This window comes from Notolabrus celidotus, chromosome 14 (genome assembly GCF_009762535.1).
Source record: "Notolabrus celidotus isolate fNotCel1 chromosome 14, fNotCel1.pri, whole genome shotgun sequence".
In the NCBI taxonomy this organism is placed as follows: domain Eukaryota; kingdom Metazoa; phylum Chordata; class Actinopteri; order Labriformes; family Labridae; genus Notolabrus; species Notolabrus celidotus.
The window spans coordinates 31,840,756-31,856,272 of NC_048285.1; the positions used below are offsets into that span (position 1 = coordinate 31,840,756).

Below are 15,517 nucleotides of genomic sequence, written 5' to 3' on the forward strand. Positions count from 1 at the left end.
TTCAAACCCTGAAAACGTATCACTGTGAATCACATCCTCTGTTATTGTAACAAGCTCGACCTGAAGAGGAAAATTCACACTTAAACTGCGCTCATTTAAAGCTTTGACAACCAAAAGATATGTGTGTTGTGTGTGTGTGTGTGTGTACATGTTTGTGTGTGTGGAGGATTTACAATAACCCGAGATGTGTCATCTGAAAAAACCTTTAACATTTCAGACAACAAGGGGAAAAACAGACTCAGTGTTGGTATTGTATTATATTCTATCTTACCTTTTACATTCACTGTGACTACACACGGCATGTGTGTCATCTCTGGAGTCCTGTTTTCACTAAGTGTGTGGATTTGGTGAGTTTTGTTTTGACAGCTGTCAATGGAAATTTCATTATGAGCGTGTCTGCTTCATAACAAAGGTAACTTTACATCGCCCTCTGATGGAAGATGCAAAGGTAAACGATTGTTTCTTATAATGTGTTCTCTGATGCTGTTTGTTTATTTAGCTAAATGTCATACTTCACTAGGAGTACAGAATAGAGGTGGGAAAAATATTGATACATATATATCGCGATACTTTGACCTCCAATATGATGTCGATATTTCAACTCTTAATATCGATATTTTTTGTAATTGTAATTCACATTTTAGCCGAGTTGGAACTAAAATACAACTTCAGTATTTCAAAAACAATTTAGTGGAAAAGTTGTTTTCAATCAAATAGTTTTGACTTAATTTGTCCTTCAATTTTGAGTAATATTGTGTGATTTACATAAACACCATCTCTATTTTTTTTCTTAGTTTACCGTGTAGAATATCACGATATATCACAATATTGTGTGATATATCGTGATACTATCGTATCATGAGGTTCTTGGCAATACTCACCCCTAGTACATAATGGGGCTGGAAAAGAAGTATTAGCTAATTTTAAATTTCATTTAATTTAATTTAATTTTATCTTATTTTATTCAGCTTATTTTATCGCATCTTTTCTTATTTTATTTTACACTTATTTTATTTTATTTCATCTTATCTTATCTTATCTTATTTTAATTTAATTTTTTATTTTAAATAAAAATAACTCCATTATTATAAAATGTAACTATCCAAATCTTGGTTAAATAAATCAGCGACATTGTATTCTTTAAATATGTCGCCCTCTTGCAGCCATAGTCAGTAACTACAGCTGCAAAATAAACAAATTATTGCTACTCTAAATAACAATAGTAATAAGTGAAATTAACTCGTTATCTCGAGAAAACAGAGAAAATAAATATATTTGTATCATGTCCTTTTAGGGCTTCCATAGTCTTGAATTTATTAATGCATTTTACATAATTAAAACAGAAACGATAATTACTTTATGGTGTCTGTAAGTGTTCTAAACAGATATAACATATTTTTAAAATTAATGATTTTGAAAAAGTTGATTTAATACCTAAAACAGATAAGATAAAGTCCTTTTCCCCCTAATTCATACTACATTCAGTTGTGGGATTGTAGTTACCTACCGTGACCACCAGAGGGCGCCGAACACACATGACAAATGAGTCAAGAGCATGGTCAAGATACTTATTGTATGACTTCCGGTACATAACTTTCAAAATAAAATGCGAATTAGAAACCAACCGGAAGTAGGAAGGGAGTTTGGATTTAAGAGGTTTTGTTGGTCACGTGGTTTCTCTTCGGCGCACTGAAGCATCGACACACGTTGCCGCGAGATTTCAGCTTTGTACGGTCAATGCTGAGGACCATTCACTTACTTTGATAACTCGAGTGTTTTCAGACTTTATCATCTCTTTATTTATCAGTCTCCCTCCCACAGGAAAGACCCACTGCTCCCACTGCTCCCACTGCTCCCACAGCCTCCACCAGCAGCTCCACCAGCAGCTCTCCTGTGTTGTTTACTGAGAAGTTAGCCCGGGAAAGATTAGCCAGCTTTGTGAAATAGGTCACGGAGCTGCTTGTTGACAGCAGGGTCTGGTTGTTCCCACTCGTGTTCGCGTTCACAGCTGGATTCACACGATGGTTTTACTGAAGAACCTCCGTCCACCCACCGAGGGAGTGAGGCACGAGCAGGCGGAGACCTCGGCCGTGATGGGGGACCAGAAGCTGGGCTGTGGCACGCTGTACGTGGCTGAAACGTGAGTGATGCACATGGAGGCTGGTTTTACTCTTTAAAGGACACTAAGGCGTCCATGTGGATTTTAACTTCATGTTTCATCTTTTAATGCAGACAGTATGTAAAATTAATGTAAAGTCCCGGATAGAGCATGAAATTATAGATTCTGGCTTCATAACACCACTCCTCATACTGAGAGCACTTCCGGTCACTTTCAAAATAAAATGAAAGCATTGATTTATGTGGAAATTTAGTGATTTGGATTAAATCTCAAAAAGTCATCAGTCAGAAAGATTTTACTGAACACTTAAACAATCTTAAATCCACCACTCTTTGTTGTTTTGTGTAGAAAACATCAACCAGGTAGAGGTACAACTTTTGTTATCATTATTCTGTTCACCAAATCACAGAAATGTCACCTTTTTCTATTCAATTAGTAGTTTACATCAGAAGTTACCAAACTTTTCAGCCGGAGACCCTCAAAATATAGATGCCAAAGACTTGCGACCCTCACTGTCCCTTGAAGTGGTTAAATGTTGCTTCAAACTTCATTTAGCTGGTCTGCAGAAAATGATCTACCTGCATGCACATGTGTCTGTTTGCTGTTATTAGATTAGAACATCTTTATTGTCCCCAAGGAGCAATTTGGTTCGTAACAGCAGTCTTACACACATCCTATACACACAAGCAATACACTTAATAACAAACACAAGTTCACACAGTAATTTAAATACACATCCATACAACTCCAGTGGATGACATCATCTTTCCTGCACATTAGACCGAAGGTACCACAATCTGATGGAGAATGGCAAGGTCCTACAGTTTGTTTACAAACCAAACAGCTGAGGGCACATATGATCATAGATATCTGTTTGATCTGGCCCTCCTAGTGTATGTGAACCTCCTCCCTGTTGGCAAGAGTCTGAACTCTAGCCATGAATGAACCTGCTGCTAATGATGCTTTTGTTAATTAACTGTTAAAAAAACCCAAAACATAGGAGTCATCTGGCAACAAAGAAAGGCAGAAAACAATGAAGGTTTTATTTCAAATTTAATTTCTTTTTACAGTAATGGGTGAAATATGCAATTTTAGATTACTTTGATAATACATTTAAAAATTCTGGAGATATCTCAGGACCCCCATTAGTGCCTCGAGACCCCTATGTGGGAACCCCTGGTTTACATGTTACTATTCTGCTAAACACGAACATTTACTGAGTCCAGCTTTTGAAATGTGAGAGTTTGATGCTCCTTTGTCTCACAGGTGATGTCAAAGTGTCTCTCCAGCTCTGGGTTACTTTAACTCATTTTATTTTATCACATGTATTCTCTATTGTTAGTGGGAGCTTCACAGGTAAGGCTTGTGTCACCTGTACTGTCACTTGGATGTACTGAACCAATGATCTCTGTGTGTTTTGTCCTCTTCAGGAACCTGTCATGGTTCGATGGTGCAGGGCTGGGTTTCAGTCTGGAGTATCCCGCCATCGGCCTGCACGCCATCTCCAGAGACGTCAGCTCATTCCCACAGGAACACCTCTACGTCATGGTCAACGGCAAAGTCGGAGGTGTGTTTACCTTATCTCTGATTTCTGCTCCTCCTAACAGTTCTGTTTATATTCTGACTGCACGTGTTGTTGTCTTCACTTTCCGTCCTCTCAGGTGAGAACGAAGCAGAGATGGCTGAGAAAGCTGATGAAGAGGAAGATGACGACAGCAGCAGCAGCGTTGGTGATGATGAAGAAGAAGGACGGATCACAGAGATCAGATTTGTGCCCAGCGACAAGGCAGCATGTGAGTCACAGACCGTCAGAGGGATGAATTTACAGGATTTTAACATATTTATGCAAAAACATATCACTATTTCACCGCCTGAGCTCGGCTCTTAGTTTTAAACCTTTAGGCATCACTCCGATCAGTTTTGGTGAAACCTTTAACGACCAATTTGTCATATCCGGAGTAAACCACACGAGTGATTGTCCTAAATATCACGAAGACGACATAAACAAACACCGGACTGTAAAGAATACATTTAAACCCAGTCTCTTATGTCTTTAGTCTCTCTCAATCCAAACAAACAAGTCTTCCTACATCTCTAAAACACACACACACAGTTCTTTATTTGATTCTTACACACACTCTGTGTCTCTTGATGCAGTGGAGTCCATGTTCTCTGCGATGTGCGAGTGTCAGGCTCTGCATCCCGACCCGGAGGACGACGACTCTGACGAGACTTTGAAGGAGAAGAGTACGACGTGGAGGAGGCCGGTGAGGAAACACACACACACATATAAAGATACACAAAGAAATACATATAAAGAAACACAAGCTTTAAATATTTAAAACTTGAGACACAGTTTGAAGTTGGACTCTCATCTGTTTTCTGTTCTCTCCGTCTCTTCCTGGTCGTCTGGATTTTCTCTCTGATCACAGAAGCAGGTGAGATCTCAGCGTTCATCATCCCACACAAACACAAACAAACTGAATTTTTAATTTGTGTGTGTAGGAGTGAGTTTAATGATAGAATCTTCTGTTTGCTCCTGTTGTTCCATCTCTCTCTCCAGAGCACGGCCACGCAGACATCCCCACCTTCTACACCTGTGAAGAGGGTCTGTCATCGCTCACTCAGGAGGGCCAGGCCACGCTGGAGAGGCTGGAGGGGATGTTGGCTCAGTCTGTGGCTCAGCAGTACAACATGGCCGGGGTCCGGACAGGAGAGGCGAACGCTGAATTCGATGGTTGAGACTTGCTGACTCATGAATCGTTTAGCAATAAAGGGAGATTAAAGAAGTCTTTACCTCATTATGATCAAACTTTCTCCTGCTTTTGTTTGACTCTTGAGGCTTTTTTTGTCCAGTAGCTCAGCAGGATGGGTCAATGAATCTTCTTCTTCATGCTGCATCTATGACATGATGCTGCACAACAAACCTTAATGCTCCACACTTTATTCTTGTAAATGTGAGACCACTTTCTTGTGATATTATCACTTTAATCTCAAAGAATATTGGAGATTGGAGAATCTGACACCTCTCCCCTGACTGTGATGTTCCAGAAAGCGATGCAGTTCTGTTTTAATCTTTGCAGGAAATTGGCTGACACTATAGGTTTTATTTTAATCCATAATATACCTGATACAGTTTTGTGTCTGTGGGTTCTGTTGCAAAGAATCAGCATTCAGAGATTCCTGTTTTGTAATCATGACTGTGCATTTTTGTTGACAGATGGTATGGAGGTGGATGCAGCAGCCATGGAGGCGGGTCAGTTCGAGGACGCCGACGTGGATCACTGGTAACAACAACACTTAAAGTTAAAGCATGATATGAAAATGTTAAATCTGGATAGTCAGGAGGAGGAAACAGATCTCATCGTCTCGTCTCTCTGCAGATCTGTCCCCTCAGCAGCCGGTCACAGCAGCAGTGTTGCATCATGGCGGTTGAAGAAGAAGAAGAAGAAGAAGAAGACAGCAGCACTTGTTTAAAGCTCTCAGCTCTTACTTTAGCTCTTTCTGTTCCTGGCACTAAAAAAACTTCCCGTGAACTTAAAACTTCTCATCAATTTGTGTTTCTTATTCTCTGGTGTGGGCTCGGAGCTCAAATGTTAAACTGTGTTGATATCTATCTGCTCGTCCTCCCGTCGCCTCCCTCTCTCTCTTATAATGAGCAGTGTGTGCTGTAAGTCAGCTTCTGTAAACCGTTGAGAGGCCGCCCCACAGCGACCCGAAGCTGTTTCTGTTTTGTAACTTACTACCAGTTTAATATCTGCTTTTCCTGCTGAGGAGAGTTCATGTCTTTGTATGAAATTGTCAATAAATGAATAGTTTTTGTATGAGACTTCTTCTGCTTGATTCATCGCTCAGCTCAGGCTTCAGATCTTGTGACTGGAGTAGTTTGTGAAACCCTGCAGCTAAAACAAAAGACATCTTTGTAAGTAGCTTACTAAGACCATGTCCTGAAGGAGCCTTTTAATGTCCCTCCAACTCACTGATGAAGCTTTGAAACAGAGTCCTTTCACTCTTAAGATTTCAAAATGTATCATGAAGAAAGATTTAGTTTCATATTTTCCTATTGGCAGATATTTTTCTCTGATAACTAAAACATCAACTTATTGGGGGAAGGCCCCGGAGAAGACCCAGAACTCGGTGGAGGGATTATATCTCCCACCTGGTCTGGGATCGCCCCAGGATTCTTCAGGAGGAGCTGGAAAGTGTTGGTGGGGAGAGGGATGTCTGGGTCAATTTGCTTGGACTGCTACCCCTTGACCTGACCCTGTATAAGCAGAAGAAGACGGATGGATGGATGAATGAATGGATGAATGGATGGATGGATGAATGAATGGATGAATGATGAATGATGAATGAATGGATGGATGAATGATGAATGATGAATGGATGGATGAATGAATGGATGAATGGATGGATGAATGGATGGATGGATGAATGGATGGATGAATGGATGGATGAATGAATGGATGAATGGATGGATGGATGGATGGATGGATAAATGGATGGATGGATGGATGAATGAATGGATGGATGAATGGATGAATGAATGGATGGATGGACGGATGGATGGATGAATGGATGAATGGATGAATGAATGGACGGATGGATGGATGGATGAATGGATGGATGAATGGATGGATGAATGGATGGATGGATGGATGGATGGATGGATGAATGGATGGATGAATGAATGGATGAATGGATGGATGAATGAATGGATGGATGGATGGATGGATGGATGGATGAATGGATGGATGAATGGATGAATGAATGGATGGATGGACGGATGGATGGATGAATGGATGGATGAATGAATGGATGGATGAATGGATGGATGAATGAATGAATGGATGGACAGATGGATGAATGAATGGATGAATGAATGGATGAATGAATGAATGGATGGACGGATGAATGAATGGATGAATGAATGAATGGATGAATGGATGGATGGATGGATGGATGGATGAATGAATGGATGAATGGATGGATGAATGGATGGATGGATGGATGGATGAATGAATGAATGGATGGACGGATGGATGGATGAATGGATGGATGAATGGATGGATGGATGGATGGATGGATGGATGGATGGATGGATGATGGATGATGAATGGATGAATGAATGGATGGATGGATGGATGAATGGATGGACATCAACTTGCTGGTGGTTCTCCAGGTAAATTCAGAGGATCTCATGAGTCATAAGATTGATCTTTTAGGGAACTAAATTATTCAAATTTCACAGTATTTGCTGAGATAACGGACCCTGAGATTAAATTCCCCTGGAGGAGTTTGTCTCGCACTGAGAGCAAACTAAAGTGGTGTTCAAAAATATTGCTGGTGATGACTCTATTTTTTTGTCTCTTGGTAGCTTAAGACAGCGGTTCCCAAAGTGGGGGTCAGGAGACACTTACGGGAAGGTCAAGATTCAAGATTCAAGAAAGCTTTATTGCCAAGTGAGCTTGTGATGGTACAAAACAACAAGACAATAAGGGCCAAAATAGAAATCTAAAACTCTAAATTAAAACTGTAGAAATAAAAGAATGACAGTACAGTTTAAAGACATGAGTAAATTTGCCTAACCCAGAGTCCACATTTAGCAGATGAACCTAATAATAAAGGTCACAGATTAAGTTATAATATTGCACATGGGTGTTGAAGTATAGAGGGATCTGACCTGAGAGAAGTCATGAGATGCCTACTGAGAAACAATACGAATTAGAATGATTTAAAATAGCACATTTTATCCTATACTGTAAAAATATACTCAAAAAAGTAGATAAAACCATGCAAATAAAAAAATCATCACATGTTCCTCTGTACTTTGTTGCCACATGACTGCTGAAGAAGTTACACTGCTTCCAGCGTTTTTTAAATTTACAATAAAACATGAAGGTTTTTGTTTCTTCTGTTAGTTCTTGCATGTGAGCAACATTTAACCACTGCAGGACGACGAGGGTCTCCTTCTCTAGCATCATTAAGATGTGAAACAATCAGTCTAATGAAACATCAGTGATTTCATAGTTTAATCTGAGGTTAACATTTCCAGTTTTTTACAGAGAATTGAAGGCACCGTTTGAATCTGTGCTGACACTAACAGACATCACTGAACAGTACGCTGCTACACATCGCTCTGCATACAATAAGACTGAATAACAGTAAAGGAATGTGTCTTTGTAATAACTATAAGAACTTTATACTATAAATGTTTAGTAAACGAGCTTCAGTCCTAAAACTTTGCTCAGTTTAAACATCTTTTACTACATAAAAATAATAACCACACAGCTCGTAGAGACATGTGGCTTCAGTCTCATGTTGGAATGAGAACATCTCATGCTGGGATCAGACTAAAGTCATGCAACACGACGCAAACATGTTGGTGATAAGATATTAAAGTAACAGTACGAGATGTTCCTTATTGTCAGTATTTAAAAGGTGTTGAACTGTCTGAAAATCTCAGTAATTTCGTTGGGTTGTGTGACCGACCACCTTAAGCCGGTTAATGTGCAGAAACCCTGATTCTGAGTTTGATTAAATTAAAAACAAACAGTGTCAGTGTCTTAAATTTAACTCCTACAATGTGCTTTTGAGGTGAAATCCTCCCAAAGACCATCTGTCTTCAGGATTATTTATCATGACGTCTAAAAAAGTGCAAATCAGTGCTCTTCTTCTTCTTCTTCTTCTTCTTCTTTTCTTCTTCTTCTTCTTCTTCTTCTTCTTCTTCTTCTTTTTAACCTCTGCTGTCTGAGATCAGCAGCAGGTTAACGTCTCTCCTTGTGTGCTCTGTCTCCGTGTGCTCATGTTGTCTTCTTAGCGTCCAGGGGAAGATGTGGAGACGATGATTTGCTCGACATCAGAGGGACGAGTTTATCAAACAGCAGCACTGAGCTCATCATACCTGCAGGAGGAGCAGGTCCGAGGAGGAAGGAGAGACAGGTTTTAATGCAAAGTGAATATATCATTTACTTAAAGAGACAATATCTGATTGATTTGACTGATTTTAGAAGCTGTGCACAAGGAACCATGAAGCTTTAAAATATCCCAGTTGATTTTTGGATTCATGCTCTTATATTTACAACGTATAGATTTTTGTCAACACTTTGAACACAAGGAATGCCAGAAAAGACACTGAAAGACAAGACTGGCGGTCATCAAAAGTGACATTATATCTCACATGAGAAGCAGGAATATAGTGAAATTACAGAGTAGAGATTCTAGAGATGGATGTTTGTGTGAATGACCCGTTTCAAGAAGCTATGAAAGCGACAAAAAGACAAGAAAAGCCATTTTAATGTCACTCATCTGACATTTTATCTCTAAATGAGCAGTTACTGACATGATAGATGAGTGAATATTTAAGGAGATGTGTTTAAAAGCTTCGATCTTAAGTTTTACATGTTAGTTTGAGGAGGTCTGGAACAGTTTTATCAACAATATTTCTCCTTAATGCATGCAAGAAAAATGTTAGACTTGTAAATGTGGTGCAGAAGCTAAAATCAATGCTTTGATAGTCTTTTAAAAACCTGCAGATGCACTTCAGAGGTTCTTACCCAGCAGCGGGCCGAGCCAGTAGACCAGGCAGTACTCCAGGAAGGAGTTCCCACTGCAGGGGAACTGAGTGGAGAAGGCCAGCGCGGGGTTAAACACTGCTCCTGTCATGCTGCCACCTGGACACACACACACACACACACACACACATGAACACACAGTAGATATTAATTTATGACCGCATTATCACTGACCCAAACATCTGTCACAGATTATTCATTAACAGCCCCCAAAGTCTTTACACTGTTAGGATGGAGACACTCTTTCAGGTGTAGATGCCTGATTGTTACTCAATTGTATTTCCTTTTCCACATGAGGATGACAGATTTTTTTCCCTCAGCTCTGTTAATTTCTTCGGATTAGTTCTACAAAGATGTCTTAAAGTTCCTGTCACCTCTCAAATTTGATGTTCATTTGTTTTGTGTGTTTGTCATGGGGGAATCTGGAGGAGAAAGTTGTTGCTAAAAGTGGAGAGCAGAGCCGGCCCTATAACCAACTTGGTGCCCTAGGCAAGATTTCAACTGATGCCCCTTGTATTGTAACCAACTCCACCAACAATCACATCACAGATACAATGAAAGAAAACTGACATACAGCTTTATGTTTCACACGTTTTCTTATTTAAAAGAACATTAATAAAATGGTAACAACACTGATATTTAGCAGGACAAATTATAAATTTCAAAATACATAAATTAGTAGTAGTAGAATTTATTCAGTCATTATATAACACAATAATTTTCACAGTGCAGACACTTTTGGCAAAGCAACAGGAATGTATTAAGTGATGACTGAAAAGGAAGAAGCAAAATGCTTTTTAAGTCTAGCCTACATTTTCTATTTAATTAAGCTAACAGCTTCAAAAGTGTAAAAAAAAAACAACAAAACAAACAAAAACAAGTAATCATAAACACATAAAGACTTCAAAACTGATTTGGAAACCTTTTTTTTTAACCAAAAGTGAAAAACCAACTTTTATATGTATAGTGTTATCACTCCTCAATTTAACCCCAAATTATATTAGATAAAATAATATTATTATGGACGGCTGCACCCTAGTATTTGCCTATACTGCCTCTGCCCTGGCCCGGCCCTGATAGAGTGCGCCAGCACCTGAGAAACAAACATGTGTTCATGATCTGTTCATAGGGAAGCATCATCAACAGGGAGTCCTCTACACTGAATAAACCACAGTAGCGATGACAGCAGCCACGGCGTGCACGCGTATTCTCCTCCACGGCTCTCGTGTGAGTGATCACAGTCTGCACCGCAAAGGCGCACGCGAGCTCCACGCAACTGCCTTCGGACAGGCGCGTGGATCTGACTGATGCACCTGAACCCCAGCAGCTTATGTCTCACGTGCAGTCCCGACAGCCCCACACCCCAAATCAGAGGCACCGCGGCGCGCGCAGCAGCAGCCGCAGCGAACTGGCAACGCGATCCTCCGCAGTGCGCACCCGCCCGAGAGCCTCGCGCGGTACGCGAGCTCGAGCGCTCCGCAGGGGTTCCCGAGGGCCCCGCTGAAGTGGAGCGCGTGAGTCACCAGGCCGCCAGGTACGTCAAGGTGAGCGCGAGGCGAGGCTCGATTCCGCCCACCTCTGACAGCAGCCTGAGCTCGTGCGTGCAGCAGCACAGCTGAAAGGTGGACACGAGCTCCACCGCGTACACAGAGAGGCCGGTGTCCGCGAGGGCCCGTCTCAACAACCTGCGGACCACATCACTGAGCGCGAGGACCCCCACGAGCACCGACAGGGACACGGCCACGTCTGCACTCATGTTCCCCGCTGCTGTGCGCTCTGCCGGGGGGGAGACTCCTCTGCAGCCCTCCTCTCCAGTCTCTGGTCTCTGGTCTCTCTGAGTCCCTGATCTCTGGAAGCCTTGGCTGCTGCTGCTGCTGCTCTATCCGGAGGGATGCAGGTCCAAACGGGAGCAAATGAGCTTCAGCCCCTTTAACTCACATGGTGCGGAAGTGATTGAGCTCTGCAGTGTTCATCCTCCCCCCTCTCCCTCCCTCCTCTCTCTCTCTCTCTCTCTCTCTGTGTATTGTTGCTCCCCTTTTCTTTCCCTGTGCGCCCCTTTTCCTTTATCATCCACTCCTCATCCCTTTTCGACGCCCTCTTCCGCCTCCGCCCTCCTGTCAGCTCCCCCTTTACACACACACACACACACACACAACACACACACACACACACCACACACACGCACACACACACACACACCACACACACACACACACACACACACCACACACACACACAACACCATTGCTGTTCATCTGGTTGATATTTATTCCATGTAAATAAACTGTGTTGAGTTTCCTGATCATTATAATAAAAGTAAACACTCTCCTCCTCTTGTTTGTTGAGTTTCCTCTTGGTGTCGTTGTGATTTTGATCTGCTCACATAAAAATAATCCTGACTTGACATTTTGTCAGAGTGACACTAACACACCTCCTCCTCCCCTGGGTGCACTCTCCTCAAACCCTCCTCAAAGGTTCTTATGAGGGAACATGACCTCTTCATCTCATTAACAAGGGAAACAAAGTATTAGGCTCCATATCAAGTAGGCTAATCCCTGGAGACTTTCAGGTCAATAGGTCAGACACAGTGAGAGGAAGATGGTAGAGAGGCTCTTTAATTTAGTGTTTTTTCATTGAGTGTTCGGTGTATCTTGCCCTCAGTCAACATGATGAATCCAGTTTATAGCTTACAGTCCACAGATGTTTATCTTTAAAAATCTAGACTCCTTTAGTCAAGCCTTACAAATCTCTCACAGTGTTTAATTTCACCCTGACCTTTTTAACAGTTAATGAGCTTCTCCAAATTTAGTAAGATCCCTGAGTCCAATAGAAGTTAATGTGATGCATTGTATCAGAATCTTTCACAGGGCAACATCTTGCACATACCTGCAAACTGTACAGCTCTCTCATTAAAGAAGAACTGTGCATATTTAGTTTAATACTATGTCATATTTCTAATTTCCAAAAGTTATGATCTGTTAAGAACAAAATGCCCTCTTTGCACTAAAATGTACTTTGTTTTCTTGTTAAACTGTGATCATGGGCATCAGCTTAAAGTTTGAAACAGACATTGAAACATTGATTTATTTGTTTTTCAGGCACTAGATAGCAGAAACTAATTTTCAATGTTGTCCCTGGTCAGTTAACAGGTGGTGTCTGTGTTTGAGAAAATAAAGAGTATTTATGCTTTAAATGAAGTCAGTAAATCTTCCCCACCATTCAGATTGAAATTGCTTAATAGGAAATAATCTGTGAGTTGTCTACATGTGAGTTGCATTCATCATGTTTGACTTCTGCACCCTGAGGAGGCTGAAATTCCTCCTTGTTGCAGCATCTCTGAGGGAGTATGCAGTTCATTCATCACCACTAGATGTCACTGTCTCATTATTCTTCACTGGAATTTGTAATGACTTAGTTACTGAGAAGTTTGCTCTGATGTAACTCTGGTGTAAATAAAACAATAACAGCTTGAAATGTGCAGTTTGTTATTGTTCATATTTATTTCAGTGGACCTCAATATAAAGGAGATCAAATATGATAAGATATAAGTATATCAAATGTAAATGTTTGAAGTGTTTGCTGTATGTTTTTGTTGATTGATACTGTTCTGGTTTTTGTTTTGTTTTAACTCTGTAAAACACTTTGAATTGCTCTTGTATGAATGGTGCTTTATAAATAAACTTTCATTGCCTTGCCTATTATACACATTTCAGGTATTTTGTACAGAAGCCCTAAAGGACATCATTAAATACATTTTATTTTCACTTGTTTTCTCAGGATAACAAAAAAATAAGAGGAGAAAACTGAGAAACTAAATGTATTTAATAATGTCTTATAGGGCTTCTGTACCAAACATAAAAGGAGCACATTTATACATATGGTAACCAAGTTACTTCAGGTAATAGGAAAGGCCTGTTATCAATTTCTTCAATTATTATTATTATTTATTTGTCACAAACATTGTTTAGATGATTTTGTCTAAGTAAAGAATGAAAAGACATTTTGTTACGTGACATTTATCTAATTTTAAGATATATTTTTGGGCTTTTTTACCTTTATTGATAGGACAGCTGAAGAGAGACAGGAGACACAGGGAGGGGAGAGTGAGGGAAGATATGCAGTGAGGTCTCGACTGGCTGGGAGTTGAACCGGCGACCTCTGCGATGAGGACTATAGCCTCTATATGTGGGACGCTTAGACCGCTAGACCACCAGCACCCCACTTGACATTTATCTTAAAGGTTGAGGATCACAGACACAAAAAATTAGATTAGTTCTCTGGATAAATTAAGATAAATTATCTCATTGTCACAAGAAAAATAAGTTGAGATCTTGAGATAACAGAGAAAATAGATCTGTTTAATCATGTCCTTTTAGGGCTTCTGTAATTTTAACCTGAAATATAAACTTAAAAGCTAAAAAGGGACAAACATGACAAACATTATTCTGCTCTTTAAAGTTTGTTACCCACACGCAGATTGACCCCTGAACGCATCAATCTAAGCCAGGGTTGGTAGAAAGTTATAATTTCAGAGTTCTTCCAAGTGTCCCTGAATGCACCGCCACTTGCTCTCTCCTCACGAGCTGCGACCCGCCCCAGACTTCCTAATCAGCCAATCAGACGCTGAGTGAAGGTCTGATCAGCCAATAGCGTGCCTGCAGAGGAGTGTAAGGGGGCGGGTCCTTCTGTGCAGCAGGCTTCTCTGTACCCAGCTAACAATAGCCTGGGATCGGCAAGTTTACTGTTAAAGAAACCACCCAGGCAGGAGGGCGACACACAGAGAGGAGCACAGCCGAGAGGGGAGCACACTTTACCCAATACATGAGACGGAAATTATCACCCCACATCCTGGGACTTACATTTCCAACCATACAAGTGGTGAGTGAGCATTTCCACTTTAATTCTCACCCTGAAATTTATCCCTTCATCTCCATTCTCAGCCCGGCATGGTGCATTGTGAATTAGGTGCTCATTACCCTGAGAATAGGAAAGGGTTAATGGTTACTGTGGGCTGGGACCACCACACTATTATTCCCTCATTCCTTATCTTACATGCATGTATTATACTGCTCCCCCCGGACCCCACAGGCCCCTCTGCCCGCACACAGTGGACCTGAAGCCGGCCACGGTGAGGTTGGAGCAGTCGGTGGTGGATGGTGGAGTGATTATTATTTTATTACACAGGTTTCCTCCCAGTTCACCAGCTGGCTGAGGTATCATGGGAGTTGGTGCTGGTGAACTGGTGACAGTGTCATAAATGAATGCATGAATGAATGAATGAATGAATGAATGAATGAATGAGTGAATGAATGAATGAATGAAAGAAATCCTGCAATTTTTAATTAATTTTTAAAAAATACTTCTAATAGTAATTATTTAATAGTTTTCAATTTATAAAGCAGAGTGAAAATACTCATACATAGCAGTGCTGGGTGATACCACACTTTTATGATTCAATAAGATACCGAATACTTTTTTGGCAATTTATTCAATACCCGATACAGATACCGATACTTTCAGTGATTTAAAAAATAATAAAATGAAACACAACTCCCAAGACAAATACTGATCATTTAACAACTTTAATATCCTTTGGTGGTCTTTTTTAAAATAAATTAAAAAAACACATAAATAATTAAAATCCTTTATTTAAATGGATGGAAGTGGAAAGCTTCAAACAGCCTCTTCAGTACAAAACTTTGGAGTAAGTTACCCTAAAAGAATCAGAAGTGAAACATGCACTTTTAATTTGCATTTATGAGAAGAAAGAAAAGTACTTTATTAATCCCCGGGGGGGAAATTCATTTTTTTCACTCGTGCTATT

The 15,517-nt window shown here is 40.5% G+C and overlaps 3 protein-coding genes across 3 annotated transcripts in view; 2 read left to right on the forward strand and 1 right to left on the reverse strand.

Moving 5' to 3' along the window:
• The first annotated feature begins 1,649 nt into the window (after window positions 1-1,649).
• clns1a (chloride channel, nucleotide-sensitive, 1A) lies at window positions 1,650-5,948 on the forward strand. The gene is given in 9 exon segments (XM_034701789.1): window positions 1,650-2,140; window positions 3,550-3,686; window positions 3,781-3,912; window positions 4,277-4,345; window positions 4,348-4,386; window positions 4,552-4,557; window positions 4,683-4,856; window positions 5,340-5,406; window positions 5,503-5,948. Coding segments are annotated over 9 exon segments (744 nt in total). The 5' UTR covers window positions 1,650-2,021; the 3' UTR covers window positions 5,504-5,948.
• Window positions 5,949-8,129: 2,181 nt separating this feature from the next.
• On the reverse strand, window positions 8,130-11,728 carry aqp11 (aquaporin 11). The gene is given in 8 exon segments (XM_034701802.1): window positions 8,130-9,023; window positions 9,676-9,792; window position 10,728; window positions 10,854-10,899; window positions 10,901-10,972; window positions 10,974-11,107; window positions 11,109-11,216; window positions 11,219-11,728. Coding segments are annotated over 8 exon segments (810 nt in total). The 5' UTR covers window positions 11,450-11,728; the 3' UTR covers window positions 8,130-8,922.
• A 2,687-nt stretch (window positions 11,729-14,415) lies between these two features.
• pak1 (p21 protein (Cdc42/Rac)-activated kinase 1) overlaps window positions 14,416-15,517 on the forward strand; it is a 42,950-nt gene continuing 41,848 nt past the window's right edge. The window contains exon 1 of the mRNA XM_034701763.1: window positions 14,416-14,571. The gene's annotated coding sequence lies outside the window, so the exon portion shown is untranslated. The remainder of the gene's footprint in view (window positions 14,572-15,517) is intronic.